Source organism: Sorex araneus, chromosome 7, assembly GCF_027595985.1.
Source record: "Sorex araneus isolate mSorAra2 chromosome 7, mSorAra2.pri, whole genome shotgun sequence".
NCBI classification, from domain to species: Eukaryota; Metazoa; Chordata; class Mammalia; order Eulipotyphla; family Soricidae; genus Sorex; species Sorex araneus.
In genome coordinates, this window is record NC_073308.1 from 14,602,077 (window position 1) to 14,617,433 (window position 15,357).

Sequence of the window (15,357 nt, forward strand, 5' to 3'; positions counted from 1 at the left end):
CTGCATTAATTTGTGGAATATCACTGTATCACTGTATCGCTGTCATCCTGTTGCTCATTGATTTGCTCGAGTGGGCACCAGTAACGTCTCCATTGTGGGACTTGTTACTGTCTTTGGCATATTGAACACTCCACGGGTAGCTTGCCAGGCTCTGCCGTGTGGGTGAGATACTCTCAGTAGCTTGCTGGGCTCTCCAAGAGGGGTGGAAGAACCAAACCCTGGTCGGCTGCACACAAGGCAAACACCCTACCGCTGTGCTATCGCTCCAGCCCTTATGGAATATAAAATATCATAATATGAGACTGACACCCAAGGGCAATAGACACAAGGGCCAGGAATATTGCTCCATGGTTGGAAGCCTGCTTCATGAGCTGGGAGAGAAGGCAGTTGGAATAGAGAAGGGATCACGAAGTCAATGATGGTTGGAGGGATTGCTCAGGATGGGAGATGTGTGCTGAAAGTAAATAGTGGGCCAAAACATGATGGTCTCTCATTATCTGTATTGCAAACCATAATGCCTATAAGTAGAGATAGAGTATGGGGGAAATTGTCTGTCATAGAGGGAGGGGGAGGGGTGAAATGGGGTGTGGGGGTTGTGATGCTGGGGACATTGGTGGTGGAGAACGTGCACTAGTGGAGGGATGGGTGTTTGATCATTGTGTGACTGAAACACAAACCTGAAAGCTTTGTAACTAGCTCACAGTGATTTAATTAAAAAAAAAAAAAGTATGTGAATCCCCAGTGTGAGTTTTCCCAGAGTCACAATGTCTCCTGTCTCTGCAGGAAACTCCGTAGAATCTTGGGTCTAGGAGAGCAGTGGCTGGGCTGGGTGGCGAGGGGAGAGACAGCAGTGACTGGGCCATCTTTCAGGCCCTTCTCTGGTCCTGGGGCAGCTCTTATCTTCGAAACCTGCAGGGTGCTGTCCTGTGTTCCTGAAAAGCATGTGACTGCCCCTACTCAGCCTGGGCTTCCTGGGCAGGGCCGCTGGGAAGGGCATCAGGAGACTGGCACCCCAAGGCCAGCCAGTGACCTATAGACATTGAACAGTTTATAGCTCTTGGTAGCATGCCGGTAAGATCTAGAACTGACAGACACTGGGGAATGCTCAGCCACTGCTGTCACCTCTCTAGTCCCCTCTCTGACCCTATAGTGGGGGTCTTTATCCACACAAACTTATTTAGGGGAGGGGCCTATATCCTGCCCCAGGCTTATTTCTGTTCCTACCTGTGATCTGAGGTTCAACTCAAGAAAGGAGTTGCTTGTCCAAAGGAACAAACGCTCCTGAGAGATCTGCCACACTTGGCCCTCAGCAGGGCTGGCGGCCCCACAGTGGGTGCTCCAGGCCCAGGATGCTCGGGTCAGGGCAGGGCACTGGTTTCCTCACTTGCTGGACTCCCGATAAAGAAGGGAAAACAGGAACAGATGACTGCCAGGCGAGCCCTTCCTCAAAACCACGTGCCTGGAGTGTTGTTAGTGACTTCCCCCCCACCGCCCTCTCGCTGCCACTCCCCAAAGCTGTCCCTGGTCCCCACATCCTCAGGGTGGACCAGGGAGCTCTGGGCACTTTGGTCTAACTCTAAATACAGTATGACAGGGCGCAGAGATGCATAAACACACAGACACACATACAGACAGAGACACACACAGAGACACACAGACACAGATACAGAGACACAGAGATACACACACACACACACACACACACACACACACACGCACACCCCTGGCCTCTCCCTCTCCACAGACACCTGCTAGTGAAAAGGCTCCAACACTCCATCTAAGTGAGGGATACGCCCCCTACCGACTACCTTATTGTCCTTTTGGCCCTGTGGATTAACCCACCCGGGAATGGAGAGCGAAAATAAAAGAAGAGGGAGCAAAAGATCTTGATCAATCAGCAAGGGTGCAGAGAGCAGATCCTGCAATGTGCTGCCAGCATGTGAGCCAGAGAAGGTTCTGGAATCAAGGCCGAGCAGCCAGAGCAGCTGTTCCTACAGGCATGCCCTGCTCAGCCAGACCTAAGCTGCTGCCCAGCTGCATGCCCTGATATTGAGCCTGGTCCCTCCTGGTCTCCCCCGGGCCTGTCCGAAGGGACCATTCTTTCCTGTACGGAAAAGGGGTGATTCGGCCCTGACAGACAGGAGGTGACGGTCACTCCAATTCTAGGTGTCTGATGCATCTCTCCTGTTCTCAGACATATTAGCACCAATCCCCCTTCATGTGTACGCCTATGCTCCAGCTCAGAGACCCCATGAGGACAAGCGAGGTCTTCCCCAACACACAGCTGCTCAGGCCCGCACCCGAACGTCCTGTGGGAGTGACCTCACCTGAGTGCCTGTGGGAGTGACCTGCACTCAAGCAAGGAAAATGACTCAAGAGATCAGAGTGTAGGGCCTGAGAAATAAAACAGCAGACAGGAACCGGCCTTGCACACAGCTGCCCTGGGTTCTATTTCCTGCACCCCATAAAGTCTCCTAAGCCCCACCAGGAGTGTAGTCAGGAGTACGTTCTGAGCTGGATGTGGCTCCCAAACAGAAACAAAACATAGCTCAAGGAACATGCCAGGTGGCTGGGAAGGGGCCCTCGAGCAAGCCTGGGGGGCTAGAGCACTTGCACATCCGGCTCTGGACGTTTGCTGCCAATCACGAGACAGAATCAACGACACAGACTTCTGTGAGCAATGCTGGGTTTCACCAGAAGGAAACACAGCTTCGGCCTTCCCCTAGCTGCTTAGCCCGGGGCCAGGGCTGTTCCAGGAAAGCTCCCCAGACTGTGGGGTCAGAGCAACAGCACAGCAGGTAGGGTGTTTGCCTTGCACACGGCAGACTGCAGTTCAATCCCCAGCACCCTATATGGTCCCCGGAGCCCTTCCAGGGGCAAGCCCTGAGCACTGCCAGCTACGGCTTGAAAGCATTACAACAGTAAAAAGGAGCTCCCCGGGGCTGTAGCACAGTGGGTTGGGTGCTTGTCTTACATGTGGCCAACCTGAGTTGGATCCCTGGCACTTCATCTTTTAAATTTTTTTTTCTTTTTGGGTCACACCCAGCAATGCACAGGGGTTATCCCAGCTCTCCACTCAGGAATTACCCCTGGCGGTGCTCAGGGGACCATATGGGATGCTGGGAATCGAACCTGGGTTGGCCATGTGCAAGGCAAATGCCCTACCCGCTGTGCTATTGCTCCAGCCCAATCCCTGGCACTTTATATGGTCTCGTAAGCCTACCAAAAGTGATCCTTGAGTGCAGAGCCAGGCGTAAATCCTGAGCACTGCCTGGCGTGGCCCAAAACAAAACAGGAACAACAAGCTCCCTCAAGTCAGCTTCTTAGACCACCCCAAGAGAGCAGGTTCTCTCCTCTGGCGTGTTCAGGCAGGGAGACTGCATGACCTTAATTCTCATTCCAGCCACTGTGGAACCTTCTTGTGAGGGCTCATTACCCAGTACCAGGTGAAAATGTGGCCAATATCTCCTAAGTCCCACTGAACCCCGGAACTGGAGCTCTTGTGTCCACATTCTTTGCTGCATCCCTGCACCCACATCCCAAACCATTATCTTGTTGTTTAAACTTTTGCTCTTTGGGGGATCACAACTGGCGGTGCTCAGGGCTTACTCCTGACTCTGCACTTAGGGATCACACCTGGTAGGGCTCAGGGAACCCTATGGGGTGCCGGGGGCTCAACCGGGTTGGCCATGTGCAAAGCAAACCCCACCAGCCTCCTCCATCCATTTGGTAATTCAGGTGCCTGCTGCCAGACAGTCTGGGCTGCTCCGACCAGCCGTTTGATTAGGGGTTTAAAATGTTCCTTCCCAGGAGGCAGCTTGGCCTTTCACCCTTTGGATGCATATTTGCAGAACTGAATTGGAATTCTGATGGCGCCCAACCTACTGGTGTTGTCACACAGCTCATGCCTTTGGCTTCAGGTCTCAGTGCTTTGACAGACCAGGACCCTTGTTTTCCTAAATGTTCTGCAGATTGCAAGTCCCTTCTCTGGAGTGTTTCTCTGTAAGACAAGAGACTTGGGCTGGCGCCTGCTGGTTTGAGCTGAAGTCACCAGACTGATCAGCCATGTGACGGGCAAACACCGTCCCCACTGCACCATCTCTCCAGCAGCTGGGGGGTATGCAGAGGCTTGAGAGTAACTATTTCTGGGTCTTTCTCGAACTCAGGGGCCTCTCATCTGCTTATCGGTTGCACTGGCGCTCTCTGGCGTCCATCACATCCACAGGACACTTATCTGAGATGTGTCCTAGGAGGGCTTTTGGCCGACCTCACACTGGACAGTGTGCGTGGGCCCAGAACACGGGCTGCTGAAGATGCTCAGCGGGCTGGAGCACATGCCTGGCCTCAGAGGCCTCTTCCTGCTCCCCAGCCCTGGCTGTGTCCCTGCTGCTCCCTGAACACTGCTGGGACAGCTCCGTGGGCCCCCAAGTGTGGCTGGCCCTAAGCAATCCCACACCACATGGGCTGCAGAGTCAGGCTGAACACTGCCATGACCAGCCCTGATCCTGACCACTGGACATCCCCCCACACCACCACCACCACCACCAAACACCACTCTGGGCTCAATCCCCAGTACCACTGATCCCCAGCACCCACCAGGTACAATCCCTGAGCCTCAAGCCAAGATCAATGCCTGAGTATGCCTGGGTGTGGTCCAAAACCAAAATTTTTAAAGACACAAGATATTTCCATCAGACTCAACAGAATCAAGATTCTTGCCAATCTGTGTAGTCTGTTACATGTACCTCTCATTAAGTAAGTGATGTGTGGGGGGGCCAGAGTATAGCAGAGTGTATACAGCAGAGTATATACAGCAGAATATAGCAGATAGGGTGTTTGTCTTGCTTCTGGCCAATCGGCTTGGATCCCTGGCACACCTTATGGTCCCGAGTGTAGGATTAACACAGCTTCAGGTAGTTTAGGTTTATTGGGTTACTCTCATCACAGTGCTCCCATTCCTCTGTGTTTATTTGTAACTTCTTAGTGTTCTGTTGACTTGTAAATATTGTTTTTCTCTTCTTGAGTCTTTTGCATAGTTTATTCAGAACCATGTCTTTTTGTATGGACACAGGAAGATTGTAGCAAATGCTATGCTTTTGTAACCTGGGAGTCATTTGACTCTAAACGATATTTTCCTCCTGGGCATCTAACTGTTCTCTCCACCTAAGCCTCAGCTGCCCTTACTTCCTAGCATCCCCAAAGCAGGGTCCCGACGAAGGACAAGACGGACTCAGGGCAAGCAGTGAGTTGTATGTTACCCTGGCATCGAGATGGGCCTGGCCAAAGCACCTAATGCTTAACTATAAGTTAAGAGCTTGGCCATAGACAAATGCTGTCATGATCCAAACAGTAATAACTAGATTCAGACCCTGCTAGGGTTAGGAATGATTAATCTGGCCTGAGTGCTGCAGTCTGAGTCTGTGGCAAGATGTTGCCAGGAGAGCTGCCCTACAAGCCTCAATATATTTCTTACTATGTCCATACAAAAATAACTAGTATTAAGATGTAAGTTGTTGGGCTAAGGAAAGGAGAAAAACCTTAAGAGGCATTTTGCCTGCTAGTCAGGAAGGGCTTTGAAATGTCCCTAGGTTGTGTTCCCTTTGAACCTGGCCACTCTCAGGAAGGGCTTTCTTATGTTGATTTTGCTACCTGTCTGTGTGTAGCCTACGGGCAAGGGGGAGAGAGACTAGAGAGGGGGCTTCCATAGATCCAGAGAGAGGACAGAGTTAGGAGTGCGGGAGATGAGATAGGGAGATGAAATAATCAAATGCTTAGCCCTCCTGTTTCCTCCTCCATCTGCCCCATGGCATGGCCCCAAGAGCTGCCAGGGCTCTTCTTTGCCCCCTGGCTGTTGTTTTTTACACCTGAGCACCCCTAGGAGTGATTCCTAAGCAAAGAGACAGGTGTGAGACACAAAATAAAATGTGATGTTCTTATCTCATCACAATGCAACTACTGAGTCTAACAGAACCATCAGTAATTCTTTTATTTGAAAACACTCATGGGGAATTTTGCAGTACTACAAGAAGTCGGCACTGCATTAAAATGGCAGTATTCTGTAGCCTCAGAACAGTTCGAGTGAAAATTTTTCTGCTGAGATGTAGGCTGCAGAGTAATGGTCCCTAGAAGCTTGAGAACACACTCATTGACTCCAGACTTCAGGTATTTCTCATCATTTTAATAAAAACTCACTGCTGGATACAAATGGAGTTGGAATTGGCACCAACACGGCTTTGCAGGCTCTCGGCTTTGAGAAGGGCCTTCTGCCACACTTAGGAATTTGCAATCTGAGATTGATGAGCAAGAAACGAACATCTGGATTCCTGATCACTTCCTCAGAGAATGCTGGCCACAGCCATGGGTCAGGGGAGGCTGCTTGCCAGTGACTGCTGCTTCATCTTCAAATTACATTGAAAAGTTGGGGAAAAGCCTTGAAAACCAGAACCCTTGGCAAACATGAGCAAGGAACGTAAGTTATTTGCATACACAAAAGTCTAAGAGTCTGCTGTCTTAAATTTTTTTTTTTTGCTTATTTGGATCACACCAAGCAATGCACAGGGGTCACTCCTGGTTCATGCACTCAGGAATTACCCCTGGCAGTGCTCAGGGGACCATATGGGATGCTGGGATTCAAACCCGGATTGGCAGCGCGCAAGGCAAACGCCCTACCCACTGTACTATCGCTCCAGCCCCTTAAGAAATATTCTAAACCGAGGTCCACAGAGTCAACATAGCCCCACTCTCAGAAACAGGCCAGGGGCAGCAACACAGTAGCTGGTAATACAGCACAGCTGTCCCTGTGCAGTGAGACCCCCACAGATGGCTGCACCCCCAGAGATGCAGCCAGGCCCACCACTCTGGCTCCCAGTGGCCAAGCACAGCAGGTCTGCACCCAGCACCCACTGGGGGCCATGGGGCACAGGGCAAAGGGGCTTTCATGTAGGTGGAAAAAAGGAATGAAATCAATCCCAACAGTCCACAGCGCAGAGCCGCTGACATGTCAGAAACCAGGTAGGAACTTCTTGGCTGGGCTGGGGAGGGCTTACAGGGCTGAAGCACAAGCTCTACTGTTGTGTTTTCGGACTTCACCCAGCACTGCTCAGATTACTCCAGGCTCTGTGCTCAGAAATCACTCCTAGCACTGTTTGAGGGGCCATATGGGATGCTGAGGATCAGATCTAGGCTGAGTGCAAGGCCAGCACCCTCCTGACTATGCTACTGTTCCAGCCCCAACTTTGCTGGTTTTATTCCAACCCCATAGGGAGCCCTAGCCCCGGACCACACCTGCTCTCCATAAAAAAAAAAAAAAAATTATTTGCTGGGATCAGGGATGTGGCACAGTGGTTAAGCATGTGCTTGCAGGGGTGAAGCCCTCAGTTCAATCCCTGGCATTGCAACCCCCCCCCAAAGATGCTGTTCCTCATATGTCTGACCCCGGCTGCCGTGCTCCCACCGCTCAGGTATCCAGGGGGATCTGTTTGCGCCGCAGTGGGTAGCACCTGCGCTGGGGTGAGCCTGCAGGCCGCTTGCGTGGCAGTGCCAGGTTGGAGGGTCTTCGAGCAAATGCCTCTGGAGGTGTGGCTTCGAGCTGTGTGGTAACGCTTGGAGAACAGCCTGAGAAGACTTCCTGATGGACCTTCTGGAGATGGATCACTGGCTGCATCGTCAAGACTTGGGAAAACCCCTCTCCTTGCTTGATTAACACAGGTAAGGACTTGAAAACACAAAGAGAAACAAGAGGAACACTCAGCATGTGCCAGCTGGGCTCGAGATGCACAGGGTGCTGCAAGGGGTCTCCCAGACACTGGACTATGGGCCTACAGACTCGTCTTCACCGTGGACATCAGTTTCTACCTGGTATCTGTCTCCCCAGGCCCTGCAGTGGACAAAGGCGCTGCAGAGAAGGAGGGCTGACCGGCTGAGGGCACGAGGCCTGAAAGGCCAAGGTGAAGGCGGTGAGTCCTTTAGGGTTGCGTCAGAATTCCATCCTGACCTCACACCAGTTGCTCAGTGAACACTAGCCCTGACCACGGCCTCCATGGGATAGATTACTGTCTTTCAGAACTCAGCACTGGCTGGGCCCAGCAGAGAGGGTCCCAGGGACTGGGCCTGGGGGCTGCACTGCCGACACGCTTCCTCGGGAGGCCGTGAAAGCTCCCTCAAGTCTGTGGGGAACTCACCGCTGCACACAGACGTGCCCATCGCTAGGTCTGCAAACCCCCCTGAAGCCTCACCTTCATGGCCTCACCAATCTCCTTTGCGATCACTTCTCCTCGATGTTCCAGATCTGCCACTCGAGAGGCTGCAGAGAAACCCTCAGAAGCTCAGCGATCTGATACCAAGCAGCCGCAGATACATGGCGCTGTTACACAAAATCTAGGACACATGGCTTTAGCTCGGCCTCGGCATGTCTTCGGGAACAGGGAGAGGCCGGGACCACCAGGCCAGAGTGCCACACACAGGGACAGGAAACACAGTTCTCTCCTGAGAGGCATGAACTGTGTGTCCACGAGAGCCTGTGTCTGCCTCTGTGCCACCAACAACCCTTGTGCCACCTCAGGCCCCACCCTCTGCATGTACCCAAGTTACTCCAAATCCAATGAAAGTGGGGCCAGTCTGGGGCAGCTGTGCTCTCTGGAGCACTGGCCTTGCATGCAGGAGGCAGGGATCTGATCCTGCACCAACAAAGCAAAAGGGAAAGACATCTGGGGCCTGAGCTAGAGCGTACCAGGGAGGGCGCCAGTCTTGCATGTGGCTGGTCCGGGTTTAATCTTCAGCATCCCACAGGGTCCCCCGAGAACCATCAGGAGTAATTCCCGAGTGCAGCTGAGCATATATGGGTGTGGCCCATCCCCCAACCCATCCCCCCCCCCCCGCCAAAAAACAACCCCAAAAACTAAAAAAGCTGCAAGATATTTAACTTAGATGGTGTGATCAACTGCTTTGGAGAGGCTGGGTGAAATGCTGGGACAAACCCTGACAAATTTTCTTTCCTTACTTCCTTGATGTTTCTGATTCGTACCATGCCTTCCTCGTCAGTGATCCTGTGGAGCTGCCAACTCAATACAGAGGACAGGACAGACACAGCGTGATACACAGGGGCCAGCAGGGCACTGACCCCCAGGTCCCTGCATGCAAGGCCTGGGCTCCAGTCCTGTGAGCTTTCTGGGGGCTGCAGCTAAGACCCGGGGAGCACAGATGGAACAAACAGGGTCGTGCTGAGACCTGGAGTGCAGATGGAACGGGGCCATGCCCCGGCTCAGTGGGAAAGAAGAGGACCGGGCGGAGCCCGCCCGGAAGCGCTGGCAGCAGCGTCAGCACCATACATCTGTGAATAGTGAGAGGGGCTTACCCCAGCTCCAAGAGACCCTCAGAGGCAGAGACCTGGGCTGAATGAGCGGCTTCCCAACTAGTCAGGAAGTCTGATGGGACCCACAGTATGGGAGGCAGCTGACAGTAAAGCCAAAGGTTGCTGCAAGGATATTTATAAAAACGGTTTGTGCCCCAAAATGTGGAAGTGAGGCCCCCTGAGGCACAGCCTTCCCTGGTCACTTGCTTTCTCCAGCAAAGGGAAATGAAAAGTGGAAATGAAAGATTGAGTAACCAGTGCCCCACCTCAGGTCACTGACTGGCCACCGGCTTCTAAGGCCACACACCCCAGATTAGCCCTAGGCCCCTACTCGGCCCCGTACCCTGACATGGCCCTATACCCTAACTTGGCCCTGCACCCCGACTCGGCTGTGCACTCCAACCCTATCTCGGTCGTGCTTTCCAACTCGGCCCAGCACCCTGTGCACATGGGGCCCACGCCAAGCCCACTGACCTCTGGAGCGCTCCTGAGGAGCACGATGGCGCAGTGCAGTCACGGGAACAGAAGCAAACCCCATGGTGACCGGGAAAGCTTGCACAACCCACCCCAGAGGCCACAGGAGTCTGCATGGAGGTGATGCAGGATACATCTCTCAGTCTCTGGGGACACAGGGCCACACCCACAGTGTCTGGAGGTCATGTAGGGCGGGGGGGAGGGGGAAACAACACTCAGGTCCCTGTCCACTGAGCACTACATGGGGAGTCGGACAAGAGGACCAGCTAATGCCTGATGGTCAAAGCAGCCCAGACTTGTGTCCAGAAGGGCTTGGAAACCTAAAAACTCTCTGGCTCACCAGAGCATCCTGCAAAGAGAGTGCAGGTCTCAAGGTCACATTCTAGATCCTCTGCAGACCAAGCGCTTCCATGAACGAGGAAAGACAGGAGAGGCTGGGGTCATGCTAACACTGCAGATAAGCATGGAAGGGAAGGCATACAGGCAAAGGCAGACGAGAGGGAAGAGGGTGGGAAGGAAGGAGGGAGGAGGGACCGCAGGGAAGCGTGGGTGGACAGGAGGGAAGGAAGAGTGGACAGGAGAGAAGAGGGTGGGCAGGAGGGAGGGGTTGGCAGCAGGCAGATAGCAGGCAGGTGTGGGTGGCTATGGGCGGGCAGCTGCAACCCCACAGGACCCCCAGGATGGGCTGTGGTCCTCCTCCCTGAGGAGGTCTGGCCAGAAACCAGGGGGCAGGGGCAGACCCACCCAGCGGAAGCTACATGAAGAGATGAAACAAGGCCACCAGTGGGATCTGGCCATGCTGCCCAGTGACTCGGGGCACAGGCCGCCCCCACCAGTCTCACAGTGGACACTGTCCCCACATGCCCCAAGGCCAGCAGGCTGAAACCACACAACGGTTGGAAAGGAAGCTGAAGCAAGGAAATGCAGCAAGAGGAAAGAGCATGAGTTGCCAGAGACACAAGAGAGGCGAGAGACAGAAGTGCTTAAGAGGTCAGGCTCCCACAGTGCACAGGGAGAAAGAACGCAGCCAGCTGCCCACCCAGCCATCAAGAGGCTGGCTCTCGCTACAGTGGACAGTGCTGGGTGCCCAGCCCTCCGACAGCCAAGGGAAACTGGGCCATGTGGAAAGAAAGGGAGCCGTGACATGGGCTGCGGAGGGAGCACACGTCTTAGGCTTGCATGCAGCTGACAAAGATTCAGATCCCGGCATCACACATGCACAATTATGCCAGAGCCACGCTGGGAGTGAGCCACAACATACTGGAGGCACCAAAATAAATAAATAAATACATAGAAATACCGCAAAAGCTTCTCGAAGGTGTGACAACCTAGTCAACCAATGAAACTTGAGGCAGTGCCCCGAGAGACAAAAGTCCATGAGGCGGGGTCTAAGGAGAGGAGAGGATGTCCGCCAGACTGCACGACATCTGACTACGGAACGGAGGGGAAAAATCTCACCTCTGAAAATGTTCCAGTGCATTCAAGACCTAAACAGATCATCAAAACACTGGAGGGGGCGGTGTTTGGTCCTTCTTTTGCATGCACCAGGCACCACGCCCCCGCCCCACGGGTGTAGCTCAAAAATCTGTACACGGAAGCAGCAGCCAAACTGCAGTTAAGCTGGAAACGCCCTAATGCCCAGCAAGGGGTAGAGTGGTCCATAGACACAGCAGCTGCTACCCGAGTAAGGTGCTGGCCTCTGCCTGTGGACGTCACTGCATGCCCACTGCCTTGGCAGGAAGCAACCTGAGAGGCAGAGAGGCAGTGGGAGGACCGTGGAGGCAGGAGCATGGCCTGCCAGCTGCTCTGGAGAGCAGGAAAGTTCCAGAGTGGCAAAGCTGACAGAAGCAGGCCTGAGAGGCGATCAGAAAGTGGTGGAATGAGTTCTAGAACTGCCCAGCCCGAGGCTGCTGGCCGTGAGCACATCTCAGACAAGCCAGTCTGCTCCCGGGAACGCAGACTCACCCAGGTCAGGCTCCGACGTCAGATCCAGTGGATGGACGACAGGGCAGTACAGCTTCTAAACACGACAAAGAGGGGGCGTGATGAGCCTCTGAGAGGCTCACACAAGCAGTAAGGAATGGATGGAGCTACAAAGTCTCTCATCATAACACAGTTATTGCAGAAAACAAAAATGAAACGGTTCCTGAAACCTGCAGGAAGGGCGGGGCAAAGACTGGGGTCTGAGAGCCCGAGCCCGGAGGATGCGTTTGAGCACCACGCCACCTGCTGATACCGCAAGAAACAACATGAGAAAGCCGACTAGAGGGCCATCAAGGAAACGAAAGGCACAGAAACAGAACTTGGGGTTCAAAGTACAGGCTAGTCACAAACAGACAGCAACTCAAAAGCCCATTTCCAACAGGTATTCAGGTCTCACAACTCCCATGGACAACAGTGGGCCATATTCCGCCATTCTACGGTGCCACTGGGGTGAGCAAGGCCACAATGGGGGTCACCAGGGCTGCACCTGTCAATGCTAAGCCCATGTGGTGGCAGGAATCAATCTGGGTTCAGCTGCATGCAAGACATATGCCAACCCCTGCACTGTCTCTCAGACTCCTACTGGAGTGATAGCACAGCGGGTAGGGCGTTTGCCTTGCACACGGCTGACCTGGGTTTGATTCCTCCGTCCCTCTCGGAAAGCCCAGCAAGCTACCGAGAGTATCCCGCCTGCATGGCAGAGCCTGGCAAGCAACCCGTGGCATATTCAATATGCCAAAAACAGTAACAAGTCTCACAATGGAGACGTTACTGGTACCCGCTCGAGCAAATCGATGAACAATGGGGTAACAGTGCTAAAGTGCTACTAAAATAGACATGACATAAACTTTTACCCTCTTCGAGGTGACTAATCTTACCAGAAGTTCGCGCTTTGCCTTGATGATTTTGATGACACACTCAAGGATCTTTCTGGGGTACTGCTTGCGTTTTGTGGCTATATCTACTATGATTTCATCAAACTGATCTTCAAGTACTTTGATATCAGAATCTATTTCAAGGGAAAAAATAGCATTAAAAAAGGTCCTTAAGGTACAGTATATATTCTACATGCAAATGTATTGTACATTTAGAAAACACAGAATAGGGCCAGAGTGACAATACAGTGGGGAGGGCACTTGCTTGCACACGGCCTATTTGGGTTCAATACCTGGCAACCATGTGATCCTGAGTCCCACCAGGAGTGATTCCTGAGCACAGAGCCAGGAGTCAGTCCTGAGCACCTCTGTGTGTGGTTCAAAACAAGCAAAAAGGAAAAAAAAAAAGGAAACAGAAAAAGAAATACAGCAAACAAAGGGAGGTTACAGGTGACTCAGGAGAATCAGTGACAAAGATCTAAGAAGTCAGACCTGCCTCAGAGAAGGATAGAGACAGAACATTTCACCAGCTCTCGCAGGTTCAAGCTCACTGGGAAAGTCAGGCAGTGCTGCAGAAAACCTGCTTAGTGCAAGGGGTGGACAGAGTTGTGTGACTCCTGTGTGACTGAGTGCGAGGGGGCTGGACAGAGCAGTGTGACTATGTGAGGAGGCTGGACAGGGCAGTGTGACTCCCGAACAGAGCCATGAGTAAGCCTGAGAACTGCCAGGTGTGGCCCTAAGCCTCAAATAAGCAAACAGGCCTTCCTGGAGTGGGAGCTGGGCTCATCAGTTACACGTGGGGATGCCTAAGAACTGAACACACTTCTACCACCGGAACGTGTCTGTGCCTCAGCGTGGACCCAGAGCCCTATTCAACCTCTCTGGGGCGACGTGCCACACTCTAACTCGTTCTTCTCCCACAGGCCACTCTGTCACCTCATAATGCCATCCTCCACCCCTGCTAGGTCTGCCTAGACTCTCCCCGCCGCCCCCCAGCCTCCACACAGCCACCACTGGCAGCGGTCTCGCCCCAATGCCAATGTGGCAGCACGCAGCCTCCCACACGCACTCGGCGCAACCCGCCCATCGTTCCCTGTGGTTCTGTTTCCCGGTCCTGGCTATCTGCGCTCACCTGTCTCTTCCTAGCCATGCCTGCCCTGTGCTTCTTCAGTGCCAGGAGTACTCAAGGGGCCATGGGGCCAGGCCCTCGCCACATCCCTGCCCAAATCATTTGATTCAAGTCTTTTTATGGCCCCCCTTTTTCTTTGTAGTAAAAACAATTTTATTTGGAGATTTTTAGAAGAGAAAGAAGGGCGAGAAAAAGGAGAGAGTAATGCACCTAAGAGAGAAAGCAGGCTTCTCCAGAGACAGAGAGAGGCCCAGGACCCACCTTGAGAGGGTGAGTTGGGCACTACCTGGTGCTGGCCACGTGGGCACAAACAGCACCTGTGGCCATTCCTCTGTTGGAGCCTTTTCCCAGGCTGCCCCACTCGTGGGTTCTATTAAGGCCCCGTCCTAACTCTGGGCCTCATCCCTCATCCCTCCTCCTCCAGGGGCTGACTCTCTGCTGGAAGGGACCCCGCCGAGCTCCAGCTCCACTAGTCGGGGCAGTCCCCGGCCTGTGTCCCCGCCAGACCAGTTTGGAAGCACCTGACTGTCAGCCACAAAGTTCCTGGGAGGGCGAGTCGCTGCTCCTGCTGCCCCTTGGCGCCTGGCCCACCCTGGCCACACGCGGCTTTCAGGCTGGGTGCCTTGGTACCTCCCCAGGAAGGGCTTACTGAAGGGTCACTTAAAAACAGCATCCAGGGGCCAAAAGCAGCGACCCGGGCTGACTCAGGAGTGATCCCTGCGCACGATGGGGGACGCCCCAAAACATGACCCAAACGCGGCGTTCGGAGACGGGGGACAGACGCTCATGGGACCAGGGGGCAGGAGCCCCGCCCGACACCCGCCCTTCCCCTGGGCACCCCGGGGCGGGCCTGGAGCGAGCACAGCACTGGAGCGGCATTGGGGACAGCAGCAGCAGGTGGGCCCACGGCGCACGTACCCTGGGAGCCGGCCCACTCGCTCGCCTCCTGCCACGCCCGCCCGCCGATGCTGACGTTCTCCTGCACGGCGGCCTCGAAAGTCTGCAAGACACGCACACACAGACACACGCGCACAGACACGCAGACACACACAGACACGCACGCACACACACGCGCGCGGCTGAGTCCCGCACGGAAAGGCCGGACAACAGAAACCCCGACGCGAGCCGCGAGCCCCGCCGCGAGCCCGCGCCCACCCGGGCCATCCCGCCGCCCGGCCCCGCTGCGCCGCTCGCGCAGACCTGCGCCCGCGGGGAGCGCAATCCGGCGGGGCGGGACGGCGGCGCCCGCGAGCACTGGGCGGCCCGGGCGGCACCTCCGGGCCCGCGGGGAGAGCGCGGCCCGCCCGCCCGCCCGGCGCCCGCGCCTACCCACTGCGCGTCCCGCACCGCGAGCTCCCGGACGCCGGCGGGCAGCGCCTCGCCCAGCTCCCGCACGAAGCGGCCGCACAGCTCGAGCGCCCGGGCCACAGCTCGCCTGGACGTGCAGCGCACCCGGTGGTCCTCGCGCGGCGCGCCCGCCGCCTCGGCCATCGCCTCCATTCTCCCGCGCTCGGCGCCCCGGGCGGAAGGGGCGGGCCCGGGCGGAA

At 54.8% G+C, this 15,357-nt stretch overlaps 1 protein-coding gene across 6 annotated transcripts; it reads right to left on the reverse strand.

Annotated features, from left to right (window-relative positions):
• Positions 1 to 6,157: 6,157 nt before the first annotated feature.
• Positions 6,158 to 15,343, reverse strand: NSL1 (NSL1 component of MIS12 kinetochore complex). Of its 6 annotated transcripts, none has more exons than XM_055144861.1 (7): positions 15,158 to 15,343; positions 14,729 to 14,810; positions 12,975 to 13,049; positions 12,685 to 12,815; positions 11,789 to 11,843; positions 8,235 to 8,302; positions 6,158 to 7,714 (listed from the first exon to the last, which is right to left on the reverse strand). In XM_055144861.1, exons 1-7 carry the CDS (start codon positions 15,308 to 15,310, stop codon positions 7,457 to 7,459), a joined length of 822 nt encoding a protein of 273 aa, XP_055000836.1. In that variant the 5' UTR covers positions 15,311 to 15,343; the 3' UTR covers positions 6,158 to 7,456. The 6 variants fall into 6 exon arrangements, with proteins under 6 accessions (XP_055000836.1, XP_055000835.1, XP_055000839.1 ...); XM_055144860.1 differs by having other exon boundaries at positions 15,140 to 15,343; XM_055144864.1 differs by having other exon boundaries at positions 15,263 to 15,335.
• Positions 15,344 to 15,357: the final 14 nt, after the last annotated feature.